Source organism: Akebia trifoliata, chromosome 4 (assembly GCF_017979445.1).
Source record: "Akebia trifoliata isolate Shusen 1 chromosome 4, ASM1797944v1, whole genome shotgun sequence".
Taxonomy (NCBI): Eukaryota; Viridiplantae; Streptophyta; class Magnoliopsida; order Ranunculales; family Lardizabalaceae; genus Akebia; species Akebia trifoliata.
The window spans coordinates 24,635,526-24,653,430 of NC_141378.1; the positions used below are offsets into that span (position 1 = coordinate 24,635,526).

At 40.0% G+C, this 17,905-nt stretch overlaps 1 protein-coding gene across 1 annotated transcript; it reads left to right on the plus strand.

Annotated features, from left to right (window-relative positions):
• Window positions 1–4,845: 4,845 nt before the first annotated feature.
• On the plus strand, window positions 4,846–5,664 carry LOC147404569 (uncharacterized). The gene is made up of 2 exons (XM_086437862.1): window positions 4,846–4,930; window positions 5,009–5,664. Exons 1-2 carry the CDS (start codon window positions 4,846–4,848, stop codon window positions 5,662–5,664), a joined length of 741 nt encoding a protein of 246 aa, XP_086293988.1.
• The last annotated feature ends 12,241 nt before the right edge of the window (window positions 5,665–17,905 follow it).

Genomic DNA, 17,905 nt, shown 5'->3' on the forward strand with positions numbered 1-17,905 from the left:
ACTGCATTTAAGGACGCTATTTTTGGCCGAATCAATCCTCATATTACCCAGTTACCTAGTTCAATATATCCTTTCTCAACCTCTTTGCAGTCTTTTCAAAAAGGAAAATTATGCATTTTTCTTTCTCAGCCAGATCACCAAACCTAGGGAGGGAAGATTCGAACTACGTTTTGGTCTGATCCCAAGATTCTAGGGTAAGTAGGCAACTTGAGAAGTTACTTCAGGCCCGACCACATCAAAATAAAAATATAGATTCCCCGACAAAGAAAAAATCTAAAAAGAAAAAAACTCAAATGAAAAAATTTGTCAAAGTGGAGAAGAAAATTTAAGGAAAAAGAAAATTATTTAAAAGGAAATGTCACACAAGGGGCATTCGGATTTTTAAGCCTCAAAATCCCTTTCTCTTTATACCCAATCCTAAGCTTACCTATAAAAGTCCTCCTAAGTACCGTGTGAAAAGTCAAGGAAGATAGCAAAATATGATCAGACAGTAACTCTAGAAGTATAAAGGAGAAGAAAAAAATAAAAAAATGATGAAGCCTGCTAAGTTGAAAATCCGAAAAGGGTGACTTAGGCAAAAATTAATGCAAGCTTGCAATGTTGAAAATTCAAAAGGACAACTTTGGCAACAATCAGAGTCAAGAAAAAAAAAAAAAAAAAGCTCGCTAGATCGAAAACCTGAAAAGGCGATCTAAGCAAAAGTTATAGCAAGCTCGATAGATTGAAAACCTGAAAAGGCGATCTAAGCAAAAGTTAGAGCAATAAAGAAAAACAGAAGAAAATCCCAAGCTAAAAGCGGTCCGAGCCGAAACATCAGAAGTCCGAATAATCAAGTTCAATACTTAGCTTAAACCAGGCATAGACTCAGAAGCCACAAGTATCTTGTCTACGATCGATCTGAAAATTCTTACTTTCCCAAGTGAACCAATGGAGATAAGGGTGAATTCTATGATGAGTCTCGAAAGGAAATAATTTTGTTCTCTTGAGCCTAACTCAAAACCTTCAGTAAAATTAATCAAAATTAAAAGTTGAGTCTTTATTGCGTTTGTACTAATCAAATATTTCAAACCTTCATACAAGGGGCATTTTCTTTGCTCTAAATATGTAATTTCCCCCCTTGTACCAAGGGCATTTTTTAATTTTTGCATGATGTGTTCGATTATCTTCAATGCCATGTTTGTTGTCAAACTAGGGGCATTTTATTTTTGAGCAATGTTAATCCTAAAAGATAATGGGAACCACAAACTTAAGGTTACCCTCTTAATAATAGTTTTTCGAAAAATCCGTGAGGTTCAAAAGAAATAAAAACTCAGGTTTTAAATTCATAAAATTTTTTGGATAAAACTTTGAGGTTCAAACAAAAGCACTTCATATCTCACATTTGACTGACTAATAATTCATTTACCTAGAGTAGGAGATATGGCATTCTTTCGTTCTCAGATTCTTTTCCAGATCCAATCATTCTTGGAATCGATCATTTATCTTCCAGATTTATTCGTTCTTCGATTCATTCTAATTAGTCTTCTCCAAATTCATTCATTCTTTCCCAAATTCCTTCATTCATTTGCCAATTTTGCTCAGATACCGCCAAGGGTTATCTTGGATTTTACTCAGTTGCTGCCAAGGATTATCTTGGATTTGCTCAGATGTCACCAAGGGTTATCTTGGATTTTGCTCAGTTGCCGCCAAGGGTTATCTTGGATTTTGCTCAGTTGTCGCCAAGGGTTATCTTGGATTTTGCTCAGATGCTGCTAAGGATTATCTTGGATTTTGCTCAGTTGCCGCCAAGGGTTATCTTGGATTTTGCTCAGATGCCGTCAAGGGTTATATTGGATTTTGCTCAGTTGCTACCAAGGGTTATCTTGGATTTTGTTCAGTTGTCGCCAAGGGTCATCTTGGATTATGCTCAGTTATGCTTAGTTATGCTCAGTTTATGCTCAGTCTATGCTCAGTTTATGCTCAGATTATGCTCAAATTATGCTTAGATTTTACTCAGTTCCAACTTAAACTCTTTCAAATTTATCACAGATTTTAAATCACACACTTGCATAGTTATTACATCAGTAAAGGGTAATTTTCTAAAATTCAAGGATCTGACACTGTCAGTAAGAGCTCTCGCTCAAGGACCTGACAACTTTTTAGTTCGAGGAGAGTTTTATCCTCAAGTATCCGAACACCTCGACGAATTGCTAAATTAGGCTGCAAAATGAACTGTCACTAGTTTTGGCATTCGGATATCGCACCATCTACCAAAATAGATTTGTTATCTAGTTTGCTTCAACCCTCTGCCAAAGAGGGGCATCTGTAGACACCCCATTTTTGTATTCGCCTAATTAATCAACTCGTCAACCCGATCGCAACGGTTTCCAATGATGGATGTTTATTCCAATGCTTTATTTTGTTACCAGATATGTTTCAGAAATCCGGATGAGGTATCTCGAACTGACAAAACCTTAGAAACCACGCTACGCTAGGAAAATATGACCCTAGAAACATAGAAATCATCATCTTGCAGACAAAAAAAAGTTTCACGATAAAAATCACTAAAAAATGACAAAATTATCAAAATACCCCTAACATCAAAATATCCTTAGAGCCTACATTACACTTAAGAAAATCAATTCAAACACATAAAACAAAAAATCGAAACCAAATAAATCATTTTGCCAATTTTAACAGAATTTAACAAAATTACGAAAATGCCCCTCATAAAGTTCACGATCATTTCACACAAAAAACTTCATAAATGATACAAACCAATATTTCCATTGAATTCCTTATGAAAAATCGATTCTAAAACATTCGGGAACATAAAAAAACTGACTTAAAACGCGAAAAGTCCTCTCTGGGGGCAAAACGATAATTTCATAATTTTCATAATTAAAATTTTTGAAATTAATAAATAAAATATTAAATAATTAAAGTGAAACATTAATGAAATTAATTTAAAATTTTGAACTAAAAAAATTGATCAAACATGCTCTCAGGAAAAATTGTTGAGGGTTCTCAAGATATTTCTTCAAGGACCCCTCTATTTGGGGGTCCAAAGAATTAAAGATATAATAGAGGGGGGTTCTCCAAAAAAATTAAAGTCAATCAAGCAAGACTAAAGTCAAGGTATTAAAGTCAATCAAGTAAGACTAAAGTCAAAATTAAAGTCAATTAAGTAAGACTAAAGTCAAAATCTTAAAGTCAATCAAGTAAGACTAAGGTCAAGGTATTAAAGTCAATCAAATAAGACCAAAAGTCAAAATCCTAATAGAGTTCTAATTAAATAATAACTCTATTTAATAGAATTCTAACTAAAATATAACTCTACCTAAAATAATTCTAATTAAAATACAACTCTACCTAAAATAATTCTAACTAAAATACAACTCTAACTATAAGAATTATAATCAAACACTTATTCTATCTAAATTAACCTTTAAAAAATCTATAAATAGAGGTCCTCACACCTATTTTCGTATCAAATTATAAATTCTAAGAAAAGTAGGTCAAAAAGTCCCCCTAGCCACCCATAAACCTTAGTTTTGAAGCCCCAACTCCTTACCTAACACCCATACTTCAATTTTAGCTTGAAAAACACCTAGAAGCCCTTCAAAAACATCCTAAAATCCATAGAAAAAATTTGAAGAACCCAGATCTAAGAAAGAGATACCTTGCCTCGGAGATCAGAAATCAGATCCAGTGACAGAACGAAGCGACGAGTAGTATACAAGAAGTTACTCAATCAGATCTGAGGGAACGATAAAGTTGTCTTCGAAAAGGTATAATTTTTTAATTTTTTTTATTGTCTAGGTTTTGTTAGCAATGTAATTTATTTGGAAAATTAGTAGAAATCGACTTTGGTCGGGCGGGGTTGGTGCCTAACACCTTCCAACCCCGTAACGTGATCCTTGGACCCTTTTTTTTTCTTTCGTAGATTAGTCATGTTTGCCTTTTTTAGAGTTAGTTTGGTTCCTAGACCGTAATAACTAGGTGGCGACTCCCAAACCTCAAGGGTCAAAAGCGGATCCGCGTACCCTACGGATCGAGGGTTCTTTCAACTATTTTCACCGATGATAATGAATTCGAAACTCCCAAGAGCGTTCCATGCACCGAAATTTGAAATCTATGACAGAACAAGGGATCCTATGGACCACATCCTTCACTGTAGGAGCCAGATGGTGCTATACCAGAATGACAACTCCTTACTCTACAAACAATTTCCGTTAACTCTGAGGCACGGAGCCATGATGTGGTTTTAGGCATTGCCAGCTGAATCAATCATGAACTTTTTCGAGCTAGAGGAAACGTTCGTCAGTCAGTTCGTGCACCTGCGGAAGAAGAGGGTCAGCATTAAAACCCTGTTCAACCTATTATAGGAGGTCGGGGAAAGTATCTGATCCTTCGTTACTCGGTTTCGGACAAAGGTGTTAGATGTAGAAGGCATAAACGAGGTAACTGCTTGTGCTGCATATATCGCGGTAGTCATTCCGGGAACACGGCTGCATTAATCATTGATCAAGTCCGACCCAACCCATTTGGAGGACTTGTATTCGAAAGTGGAAAAGTACATCCTCGTGGAGGAATTTGTGAAGGGTAGAAGGTGGAGCGCTCAAATAGTGGCCAATAGCGAGGGAGGCCACGAGGCACCAAAAGCACCAGCTCAGCTTGGGAAGGAAGGAAGTAAGAAAAGGCGACGAGAATCGAAGGACCAGTCGAGATAGAAGAGGGGTTGGGTATATACACCACTTAACGAAAAGTTTTCAGTAATACTTAGGTATATAAAGAGCAACCCCGACTTCATTCAGCCACCTCGGGGTTATAGGGAGAAACCCAGAAAACTATACTGCTAATATCATGGAGCTGAGGATCACCCAATCAAGGACTGTTATAGATTACGCCATATCATCCAGGATATGGTCAAAGCGGGGAAGCTTAATAAGTATGTCTCATCCAAGAGAGAGAGAGAGAAGGGAGACCCCTGTGGAGGGTGGATGAAAGTCTCGATCTCTATGGTCAGAAGAAGGAGGACACCGCGAACCGGAGGAGCGCAGGATAGTGCATACCATCATAGGAGTGTTGGGGACTAGAAGGCCGTCTAAGCAGATAATTCGGGAGAGAGTAAAGAGAATTCGACATGAGGTTGGTGTCAATCAGGTAGCATCGGGAGTATGGGTAACCGGGACGTCAAGCAACAGAACAGATGCACGGGCAATAACTTTTACAGAGGATGACCTGAGGGGAACGAAGATGCCCCATCAGGACGTCCTCGTGATAGCACTCCCAGTTGGGAACGTCGAGCTTCGAAGAATACTGGTGAATTCTAGAAGCGCAGTTGATATTCTTTTCTTGAACACAGCCAGAGAGATGGGGATTTCGGACAGTTTGGAACCGACCCAGGCCCTAGTGTACGGGTTTAACGGAGCTCCTAGCAGTTCGGTGGGAGAAATAACCCTCCTGATCACAGCAGGATCGAAAGTGGTAATGACGAGGTTCATAGTGATTGAAGCGAACTCAACCTATAACGCAATCTTTGGGCGAAAATGGATACACGAAATGAAGGCAGTCCCTTCAACTTATCATCAGGTAATTCGATTTCCGAGTGAAAAAGGAGTGATGGAAATCAGAAGTGACCAAAAGATGGTGCAGCGGTGTTTTCACCTGACCTTGAAGTAAGGACGGGACGCTGGGCCACTCCTTAGAAGAAGATGAAGGAGTCGCCCGTTGAAAGAGAAACGTTGTAACAGTTACAAAAGGAGCCACAACAGGAACGGATGGCAACAGTAGAGGAAGTTGAGATGGTAGATCTCGACGATAGTGGAGACCAGCTGGTTAGTGTCGGCGCCACAATGTTGCAGGAGGAGAGAACGACATTGGTCCAGCTACTAAGGGTAAACAAAGACGTGTTCGCATGGTCTTTCGAAGATATGCCGGGAATAGACCCTTTGGTCGCATGCCACAGATTGAATATCGACGGAGCCTTCCGACCTATTCGACAGAAGTTGAGGAGACTATCACCCCGCCTAAGGCAGGGGGTAAATGAGGAAATCGAGAAGCTACTAAGGGTGGGGTTCATCAGAGAAGTAGACTACCCCGAATGGATAGCCAACATAGTTGCAGTACCAAAGAAGGACAGAAAGGTGAGGGTATGCATTGACTTCACAAACCTCAATAGAGCATGCCCGAAGGATAGCTTCTCGCTTCTGAGGATCGATAGACTAGTCGATGCTACGGTCAAGCATGATAGAATGTCGTTTATGGATGGATGCTTGGGTTATAATCAAATCCCTTTAGTAGCAGAGGACCAGGAGAAAATGTCGTTCATAACCGAGCAAGGGCTGTTCTGCTTTAAGGTCATGCCATTCGGCTTGAGAAACGCTAGAGGTACTTATCAGAGGCTTGTAACAAGAATGTTCGACGGGTTAATCGGGAAAACTGTGGAGGTATACATCGATGACTTGCTAGTAAAGAGCAGGAGAGCGGGAGAACATTTGGCAGATCTCAAGGAGGCGTTCGACCGTTTGAGGAGCTTTCAGATGAAGCTGAATCCGAAAAAGTGCATATTTGCAGTTTCTTCTGGGAAATTCCTCGGACACATCATCATTAGGAGGGGCATTGAAGCCAACCCAGATCAGATCCGAGCTTTGATGGAGATGTTGAGCCCAAATAATCAAAAATAGGTACAGAAACTTGTAGGAAGAATAGCAACACTAAATAGATTTATTTCTCGGGTGTCCGACAGATGCCGTCCACTATTCAAACTGCTGCAAAAAGGGAAAAGTTTGACCTGAAACGAAGAATGTGAAGTAGCATTTAACGACCTAAAGAAGTACCTAGGGCAATCACCTATCGTCAGCACTCTAGAGGAAGGAGAGGAGCTAGGAATTTATTTGGCAACTGGCTCATCATCGGTAAGCTCGGTTCTTTTCAAAATTGACTTGGGACGGGAGTACCCTATCTACTATGTCAGTAAAACACTGGGTCCATCAGAGATGAGGTACACGAAGATAGAAAGAGTGGGATTGTCACTTGTTTATTTGGTACACAAGCACAGGCCTTATTTTCTATCGTACCGTATCCGAGTTGTGACTGATGGCCCTTTGAAAGAAATGATGTATAGGTCAGAGAAATCCAGAAGAATGGCAAGGTGGGCGGTGATACGACTTACAGTTCGAGTCACGAATGGCTCTGAAAGGGCAAATGCTAGCTGACTTCCTCACGAATTTCCCGATCGAGGATCCATACTGGGAAGAGTTGGATGAAGAAGATGAGATGGTGGAAGAGACATAATTGTAGGACAAGCATGCAGGTTGGAGGATGCTTGTCGATAGCTCGTCAAATTATTCCTGTTCGGGCGTTGGCATAGTGCTAGTGACGCCGAGCAATGACAGACTAGAGAAGGTTATCAAGCTCGGATATGGGGCATCGAATAATGAGGCAGAATACGAGGTAGTTATCAATGGGCTGAAAATGACAAGTGAACTAAAAATCGACCGAATTACATTGTACACCGATTCATAACTTATAGCAAATTAGTGCAACAAAAAGTATGCAGCAAGGAACGAACGAATGGCAAAATACCTGTCCACGGTAAATCGGGAGATTGGGAGATTCAACCAAGTAAAGATTTGTCGGATCCCGAGGGACAAAAATAGGCATGCAGATTCGTTGGCATACATCGCTTCAATGCTAGGGGAGTCAGAAAGTCGAGTTTTACCGATAAAGTACCTGCCCAAAGTAAGCATTGATTACAATGGAGGAGAGTATGCACAGGTAGAGCGAGTTTTGGGTGGATGGAAGTATACGTGGAATACCTACAGGCTAAGGCGCTACCACGGGATAAGAAAGAGGCAAAGAAGATACTACGCCAAGTCGAGAAGTATACGATCGTTGGAGGAGACTTTATAGGATGTCATTTGGGGGTCAACTTTTAAAGTGCCTTAACGAAGCAGAATCCGAGCTCATAATGGCAGAAATCCACGAGGGGATCTGCGGCAACCACTCGGGGGGACGATCGCTCGCCAATAAGGTAATCAATCAAGGTAATTTTTTGCTAAGAATGCAGGAGGATTGCAAGAGGTACATCAGGACGTGTGATAAATGCCAACGCCCCCATGCACCTCCAACCGGCCAGTGAACTCCACCCCTTGCAATCACCCTGGCCATTATCTGTATGGGGAATGGATATTGTTGGACTGCTACCTCAAGGAAAATGGGGTAAGCTTTTCATCTTGGTGGCTACAGGTTACTTTACTAAGTGGGTCGAAACTATTCCACTTACTCGCATTAGGGAGGAAGAAGTCATCAAGTTCACTTGGAAGCACATCATAACACGTTTTGGAATCCCCTATGCATTGATCTCTGACAACGAGACACAATTCAAAGGTAACCACGTGCAGTCATACTTCAGGGAACATGGGATCCGATCGCTTCAGTCATCTTCGAGGTATCCACGAGATAATGGACAGGAAGAAGCATCCAACAAGACAATCCTCGGAAACTTGAAGAAGAAATTAGCTGAGCACAAAGGAAGATAGGTGGATGAGTTACACAACATTCTATGGGCATACCGGATCACGACCAAGAGAGCAATAGGGTTCACTCCATTCGCATTAGCTTATGGAACCGAGGTCGTCATCCCGACCGAGATTCAAGTCCCTACTACCAAAACACAAGTGGTCGAGACTAAACTAAATGACGAGATGATAGCTCGGAACTTGGATTGGTTGGACGAGACACGAGAGAGGGTCATAGAAAGATTGGCACGATACCAGCAGGTGCTAAAGAGGTCTCATGATCGGAAGGTATGTCGCAGGGAATTGAAAGTCGATGACTTGGTGCTACGTAAAGTGTTCCCCAACATGAAGGAAATTAACAGTGGGAAGCTCGGGGCAAATTGGGAAGGACCTACATTATAAGCAAAGTCGGAGAGGCTGGCACATATCACTTAGAAACACCAACGGGGGATGTAATTCCGTCACCATGGAATGTATTCAACCTTAAAAAATACTATCAATAAAGGAGAAGTTATCTGTTCATGCGCTTGATCGCTCTGAGTAGCCTCGGCACCTCAACAGGAGCCGAGCCCAACTGAGGAGTTGGTTCAAAGTTAAAGCCTTGGCCCTTCACAGGTGCCAAGCTCAACTGGGGAGTTGGCTTAAAGGAAAGCCTCGGCCCTTCACGAATGCTGAGCTTATTTAAAGAGTTGGTTCAAATAAAAGCAGGGTTAATTATTTTTTGGGATTGTTAATAGTAGACCTAAAACAACAAAGCAAAATAAGGTAAAGCGGGACACAAGCATTTTAAGAAGTACGAATCTTTCATTAATATGGAAAGTAAAATTACATTCAGAATATGTAAAATTACAAAAATTGTATTACAAGACAAACAAAGAAAAGAAGGATCACGCGTTTGCTCCAACTTCGGCCTCTGCATCATTGGGGGTTCGTTCCTCGACTGGTGCTGTAGGAACTTTAGGAGTAGCGTCAGGAGTGGCTTCTGGCTTCGTCGTCGTTGCCTCAGCCTTCCTCAGCTTCGCTTTGAGCTTGTTGTAAGCTTTCTCCCAAGCTTCCTCCGAAGAGTCTAGTTGGGCTTGAAGGGAGTTGAGCTGATCCTGAAGGGCTCTTTCTTGCTCCACTTATTTTGCCTTCACCAGCTCTTTCAAGGAAGAAATCTTCCCCTCCGCTAGAGCCAGTAGATCTTTATTTTGCTTCAGCTCAGATAGTGCGCTATCTAAGTTTGATCGAAGCTTCAAGGAATTGACCACAGCCACATCTCTCTCCTCCTGAAGGTTGAGAACTCGACCTTCCGCTACATGGAGGTTGTGTAAGGTAGAGTCTCCGGCCTGAACAAGCTTGGCCATGGAGTGCTGCGCCTGATAAGAAAAAACAAGGAAATAAGGGTTAAAATTTTGTAAGTATAGCAGTAACGGAGAATAAAGAGGAAGAGGAAAGGAAACTCACCGCGGCCAATACTCGAAAAGCGTCGTTGCAAAATTTTGTCAGATTATCGGTAAAACCACGACGGGTTTTGTCTACATCTCTCAGCAGTGCGGTCACCTCAAAGACGGCCCGCGCTACCGCAGGATTAGACAAGACCGAGTCTTGGTTTGTTACTGGCCTCCCCCCAACCATGGGTCTTACCATCCAGGGGGAAGGGATGGGCAGATTTTCCCTCAGCTCAGAACCAGCCGAGGAGGCCTGAGATGGCTTTGGTGGATGGATGGTCACCTCTGGAGCAGGAGGGGGAGGTAGTTGGACCACCGGTTCGGGGGAGCGGGGCCCCCTCCTCAACCTCTTGAGAAGAGGTTGGTGGTCTTCTTCTTCAACAGCCACATTTTCCACCCCGGGAATCCCTTCTAGAGCGCTTGTAAACAGGATGGGAGGGACCTCCACGATATCCTTCTCGAAATCTGATCCCAAAATCAGGGTCAAGCGCTTAGATTGAAATGTCATGCTTGGAGGTCGGATGGATGGAGGTAGAGGCTCGGTTACGTAGTTGAAGAACTCGGGGTTTGATAACAAATAGGTTATCACCACCGACTCTTCAGAGAACTTGTCTTTGCTCGGACCTACAAAATATTCAAACAATGAGTAACAAATTCTAGGAGACAAAGAAATGTAGATTTCAAAAAGTAGATGAGAAATACTAAGTGAAACTCACCGTAGGGTTGAAGGATTGGTACGTCAAGGGGGGAAGCTCGTCCCCGGGAACTTTTTCCCACTGACCAGACAACTGGATCGGAAATAGGAACCATTCCTTGTCCGAGTCAGGAAGCTCGATCAAGGACGGCTTCCCTCTCCTCTTCGATAGGTAGAAGAAGCTCGGCCTGTTGGGATACTTCTTGAGGGCAAATTGGGCCCTAATGTCCGGTAGGCCGAGTTGCAGACCTTCTTCCAGTCATTTATTCATTAGCTTGAAAGCTTGAATTAGACGGAAGAAGTTCCCGCTCATTTGGCCGGGAGCCCTCCTGTAGAAGTTCATGACCTCTCGAGTTAGCCTGCTAAGGGAAACTCGGAGGCCAACCTTCAGTTGACCTCAGTATACCACAGTGGTACCTGGGGATCATTCGCGCTGGGTGAGGGTTTCATCCACGAAGGACAAGCCCAAACTGTTGGGGATACCAAAAGGATCCCGAACAGAGCCCAACGGGGGAATAAGACTTCCCCCTGGCCATTGGAATGGAAGAAGAAGTAAGAGGAGAGGGGAAGGGCCTTGATTTCGTTACCTTTTCCTTGTCCTTTCTCTTCGAAAAACCAGGAACTTCAGGCCACTGGATAACTGGAAGCACAATGGCACAATGAGGGTACAGTGAGGGCACAGTGTAGACAAAGGAAGCAGAAAAACAGAGTGACAGCAAGGAAGATGAAGATAAAAATAAAACTGAGAAACGGGGAAGGTATATATAGACTCGAAAAGCCTCCAGATGTGTATTGAGAATCAACGGTTAAGATCTTATCAACAGATAATGATGAGGCATTAAATACCAAGAGATCCGATATGACCGTTCGACCATTTCACGCTAATCAAGTAATTCACAGAGCGCCACGTGTACACTGTACATAATTACACCGTAAAAACCAACAGGCAGGTCACGTCTTATGAAAACAACCCCACCGACCGCCGTCCACGAAAACGAATGAGCTAAGTAATGATTCGTCATAATAAAATCATTAACCCAAGCTAAATCCCGCTGAGAACTTGCCACGTGTCAACTTTTCACATTTTAAAAGTAATTTCTCGAGCACCCAAGCAACTTGCCCGAGCCCTCGAGAGGGGTATTGTGGGGGAAATTCTCGAATATGGACACGTGGCTCGAATTATTCTCGGAAGCATGGACTTGAAGCTCGGATGGATTGCTTGACGGGCACCATTTACAAAACTCTTCGGATACACGAATGCTCAGCTCGAACATGCACCACCAACCCATCAAGTAGCTCGGATGGAGTACTCCGTGGATATCAAATGTTAGTATAGATTGGCAAGATGGATCTGACAGATGAGCCATTGATTGACAGCTCTGACAACCCATACCATGTCAGATCAGTTCTGATTACTCCAGGATTGGCAGAGCAGTTGCAACTACCCCTGCACCTGACATGCCAGAGAGTAAGCAAACTGCCCTGAGTCACATCGAAGAATGGCACAGAAAATGATCATTATAGACGCCTATATAAGGGAGAAGACCATGGAAAAAGGGGAGGTTTTTCTTTTCTTCTTCTATCTGAAAATAGATTAAGATTTATTTGAATATCACAGTCTCTAACGTGATCGTCGGAGTGGGCTAATTCGCAGGTCCACCCGAGTAAAGAAAGGAAGGAAAAGTGTAGAGCGGAAAAAAGCATCTACAGAAACCAAGATACCTATAAGAATGGGGGGGTGGCTATCCACAAAGGGGGAGAACTCATTCGCCCGATCAAGCAATGACCTCGAAACTAGAAACTTTCAGCCACCTCCCTCCTTCACCTTCTTAAACTACTCAAATTTGAATTCCATCTTCATGTATCATCCTCACAGTGGTGACGAGACAATCAATTGTGAGTTTTGAAGGAAACATAGTAGTCATTACACACGATTTCTACTTCTTTTCGTGCACCTTGAGGGAGTCAATCTAACCATCGAGTCGAATATACTTCTTGGCCTGATTGAAAGATGAGTTTTCATTCATATTTCATCATTTTTTTATCATTACTAATTCATGGTGGTATTGCATGTATCAATCAAGCATAATTTCATTGGATTCTTGATTTTTGGTTACTAATCTTATTAATGCAGCCAAAGATTGATCATTCATTGAATCCATGTAGGTTTCGAGTATATTAAGTGCTTGCTTCTTTGATCTAACTTTTGGTATTGTGAAAAAATTGTATCCACGATAAACTTATGTTGATTTTCAAAAATCTCTATTTTAGAATTGCATTCAAATTCTTTTAACCAAAACATGATGATTAATAAAAATTCAGATTTTTTTTAAAGAGGGCTTCCGTTTTGATCATGGTTTAAGTAGGGAAAGTATTTCCATCTAGTTTTTCTCTTTGAATGATTTATGCATGAAATATAAGTAATCAAATTAATTCCTAATTTAAAATCATGTGGTGTGTTTGAAAACTAGAATCACTAAAGGCACCGAGTTGACTCACTGATTTTCATGCATGCGGCATTAAAAAGTAATTTTCCTTTTTTCAAAATAGAATATGTGAGCCAACTCACTGATTTTGCACATGGGAAGGGTAAAATTGGTTTTCTTTCTATAAAAAATGGCACGTTAGTCAAGTCATTGATTCTGTGTACATGAGGTAAGATTGATTTTATTTTCATAGGAAATTCCCATTGTGCCAACTCACTGATTTTTGTGCACGAAGCACTTAAAATTGATTTTCTTCTTTTCCAAAATGTGACCATTGAGTTGACTCACTGATTTCAATGGCTAATGAATTGGATCGATTTAACTTTGATTTCATAAGGTTGGATGAGTTGACTCACTAGTTTTGATGGTGTATGGTTTGAACAAGGCAATTTTCTTTTGTGAGATAATGAATCAGCTCACTAATTTTGATAGTATGTGACATGATTGGATTTGGAATTTTATTCCGTAAATCATATAGGTCAACCCACCAATCTACATAATTAATGGCATTGATTAAATCGATTTGATTCATTAACTTTGGGGTGTGGTAATCAAAATTAGACATGCGTTGAAATTTTGGCAAGGAGAGATTTACAATATTGGTCATCTTTCATTTCCTTTAATGTGAAAAATTTGGAGAATCTATGTGATAAATGTTTTTAAGAAATTATAAGTCATAGGTTTAATTGGCCAACTCGATATAAAATGACGATGATTTGATTGGCCAATTTGGCATAAGATGATGATGAGACCCGACCCATTTGACTTTAGATCTTAACCTTGATTTTAGTTTTTGTTTTAATTTGACCCTAGGACATTAGTTTTACACTTTTCTTCTTCTCTACCATAGGATAGTTTTTTTTATCATAATAGAGATCAATCATCTCGATCCGGCAGGTTCAGTGTCTAACACTTTTGAAACCCGTAACTTGACCCCTTACCCTTATCTCTTATTTGTAGACCAACCCAAATCTTATTTGAAGTCCATTGTTAGTTCCTAGACTATAACTAGGTGGTGGCTCCCTTTCCCCAAAATCCTGCAATGTTCGATTTTTATTTTAAGAAGTGTCGAAGCGCTTTCAATGATAGTAAGATTTTGAGGTATGCCCTAACAACAATATCAGACAAGTTCACAATGCCAATTGGTAACACTCATATACTTTATCTATTTCCAAAAAATTATTTTTATTTTTCTATGATATTCTCATGAGACAATTTCATATTTAGAAAAATACTATCTAAGCGATATAGGTTTTGCACGAGCTCTTGGATTTTTAGTTCCATTTCATGGAGTTCGATACCACTTAAATCAGCACAGGGGTTGTGCACCTTCAAATACACATAAAATTTTCAATTATCATCATTTTTCTCTACAAAACGTAATTGAACACATTCTTTGTCTATTGAAGAAAAGATTCGCCTATTTACGAACTTACCCGTTTGTCCCTGTAAATACTCAGATGAGATTGATAATTGTTTGTTGTGTAATTCACAACCATATTATGGAAGTGGATCCAAATGACTTGTGTGAAGAATGGGAAACTCTTGAGGAAGAGGAGCACGGTGATTTAACCCCAATAAAAGAGATATCAACACTTGAACCGACAACAACATGGGCAAAATTTGGGAATATCAATTGGCTGAACTAATGTGGAATGAAAAATTTGATAGTCTTTATATGTAGATAATTTATTTTCTTTTTTTATTTGTGTTATTAGTTTTATTTATAATAGATAATGCCTTTTTGATATTTAAACATGTGAAATAAAAGTATGTTTTTTTAATAGTTGTGAAACATAATGTTATTGAAAATAAATTTATTATAGTACTTATGATCTTGGATGATTACATGTTATTATTCTCACTATCCTTTTATTTTAAATTATAATTCATACGATACACATTTGAACATTGTATAAATATTTATATATTTATTGTATTTATTGTATAAATATTTATAGATCCTCCTTGAGAAATTGCAAACTGAATTGGTAAGTGGAAAATGTACGAAAAAGAAATAAATGATGCTACTTACACTAAAATTAAATAAGCCTTAAAAGAGAACACAGGTGAAGTGATTGATACTTATTGGTACACCTGATGCCAAATCACAAGTCGAAACTCAAATAACGGAAATGAGAAGTCACAAAGTTGTCATCAACCACCACAAATCAAGCACAAGATAATAGGATGCGTAAAATCTGGGATTCAATAATAGGATGCGTAAAATATGGGATTCAGTTTTTGTATTTCAAATTTGAATATATATACGTTATATCTTTAATTGATTCACCAATTGTATTATAAATAGCAACACTTGTACACATATCAGTTATCAATAAAAATAAAAAATAGAGAATATTCTCATATATCATTTTCTTCATTCCTTTATGGTATCAGAGCAATAAACCAACGTCATCTCTCTGTAATTTTTTTCCTTCTCTTCATCATGACTACTACTCAGCCTACTCAACTTCCCCTCTTCAATCCCACCTCCTTTCTCAATATTACTAAACTCAACCGTACCAACTACCCCACTTGGAAGGCCACCATGCTTCCATATTTGAAAGGCCAAAAGGTTTTTGGCTACCTCGATGGTTCTCTCCAGCCACCGTTTAAGGAAATTGTTGCCGACAATGGCACCATGACTCCAAATCCTCTTTTTGACATTTGAGAAACTCAAGACAATTTAATTCTTAGTTGTCTCAATGCTTCTCTCACTAATGAAGTTCTTGCATAGGTTGCTCACTGCACAACTTCTCGTGAAGTGTGGCTTACTCTCACATCTTCTTTTGTTTCTCAGTCCAGGGCTCAAATCATCCAAGTATGGACTCAACTCTCAACAGCTTGCAAAAACAATTAGACGGCAAGTGAATATTTCATGCATATTAAACGTCTTGCAGACAACCTTACAATTGCTGGGCAACCATTGAACACTAATGACATCATTACTTATCTGCTTGCTGGTTTGGGACCAGAATATGACTCCCTTGTCACTACCATCTCTGCTCGCGATGAGTCACTGACAATGTAGGAGGTCTACTCTATGCTTCTTACTTGTGAAGCCCGAATTACACACCATTCCCAGTCTACTCCAACAACGAACGTGTCAACCAATGTAGCTGCACGCCAGTAGAATTTTTCTGGCTATCGTGGTTGTAGCAACTCTAGTAGAAGGCGTGGTTTTGGAGGCTCAAATCATGGCACTGGTATAGGTAATTTCTCATCTCGTAATTCTGATTTGTGGTGCCAACTATGTGAAAAATCAGGCCATACTGCCTCTTGATGTTATAAGTGTTATGATCCTCACTTTCTACCCCCCCACCACGTCGAATTGGACAAGCCAACCTCTCCACCAACCAAACGCGGTAGCCATTTGACCAATAATGGCATGTTGACTCTAGAGCAACGCACCATCTAATCAACAATTTCAATAATCTCAATGTACGTGGAGAAGACTATATTGGCACAGATCAAATCCAAGCCGGTGATGGTACATGTTTGTCTATAACCCACACTGGCACCACGTGCTTATCCACACCTTCAAAATCTTTTGTTCTTGATAAAATTCTTGTTGTTCCCCAAATCACAAAAAATATACTATTCAAAAATTTACTCGAGATAATAATGTTTACTTTGAGTTTCACAATGATTTTTTTCTCATCAAGGACTACTCGGGGAACATCCTTCATCAAGGCCATAGCAAAGATGGGTTGTATTGCTTTTCTCCACCACTTCCACGCATTGCCTCTTCTGTCTTTGTCGTTGTTCATATTTCCATCTCTGATTGGCATCGTCGACTAGGACATGCTAATTTTTGAACCGTCAATCATGTGTTAAATTCCAATAAAATTTATGTTCAAGTTAATAAAAGGTAATCTGTTTGCCCTGATTGTGAGATGGTCAAGAGCCACAATTTTCCCTTTTCAAACTCTGTTAATCATGCAACTCGACCTTTAGAACTAAGTTATTCGGATGTATGGGAACCAAGTGTTGTTACCTCAAGCTATAACTCTCGTTATTATGTTTGTTTTTTAGATGATTGTACAAAATTTATTTGGCTTTTCCCCCTAAAAAATAAATCTGAAGTTGAAAATATTTTTTTCCAATTTCAAACATTTGTTGAACGACACTTTGATACAAAAATTAAATCTATTCAAAGCAATTGGTGCGGAGAATTTCGTCGACTCAATACTCATTTCAAAAATTGTGGCATTGAACATCGTATTGCATGTCCTTATACTCATGAACAAATGGGTTCGGTTGAAAGACGCCGTCGTCAAATTGTTTAAATGGGACTTGCTTTATTAGCTCATTCAAATCTTCCACACTCCTATTGGGAAGATGCTTTTCAAATGACAACCTATATTATTAATCGTTTGCCAACTAAAATCTTGAATAACCACTCTCCGTTTGAAAAATCATATCACAAAAAGCCAAACTACGACTTTATGCGTGTTTTTGGTTGTGTTTGTTGGCCCAACCTACGACCCTATAATCGTCACAAAATTGATTTTCGCTCCAAAACTTGCATTTTTGTAGGTTATAGTATCTCACATCAAGAGTACAAATGCCTAGACTTATCAATAGGAAAAATCTATGTCTCTCGGCACGTAGTCTTTGATGAATCTCTCTTTCCATATCAAAAATTAGATCTTCCTTCTCTCGGTCACTCTCAGTCTGACACGACATCCCTTCATTTTAATTTGCATTCCACATGTCCACACACACAAATTTTAAATGCAGGTGCTCAAATATCTCAACCTCATCCAGCGCCACTTGAATTTGATC

What these genes read in the sequence shown, in the direction of transcription:
- LOC147404569 (XM_086437862.1), top strand. Translation starts at nt 4,846, where the DNA reads ATGGAGCTGAGGATCACCCAATCAAGGACTGTTATAGATTACGCCATA. An exon ending in AAAGCGGGGAAGCTTAATAA is followed by an intron (nt 4,931 to 5,008) that starts GTATGTCTCATC and finishes CTCTATGGTCAG; the next exon opens with AAGAAGGAGGACACCGCGAA.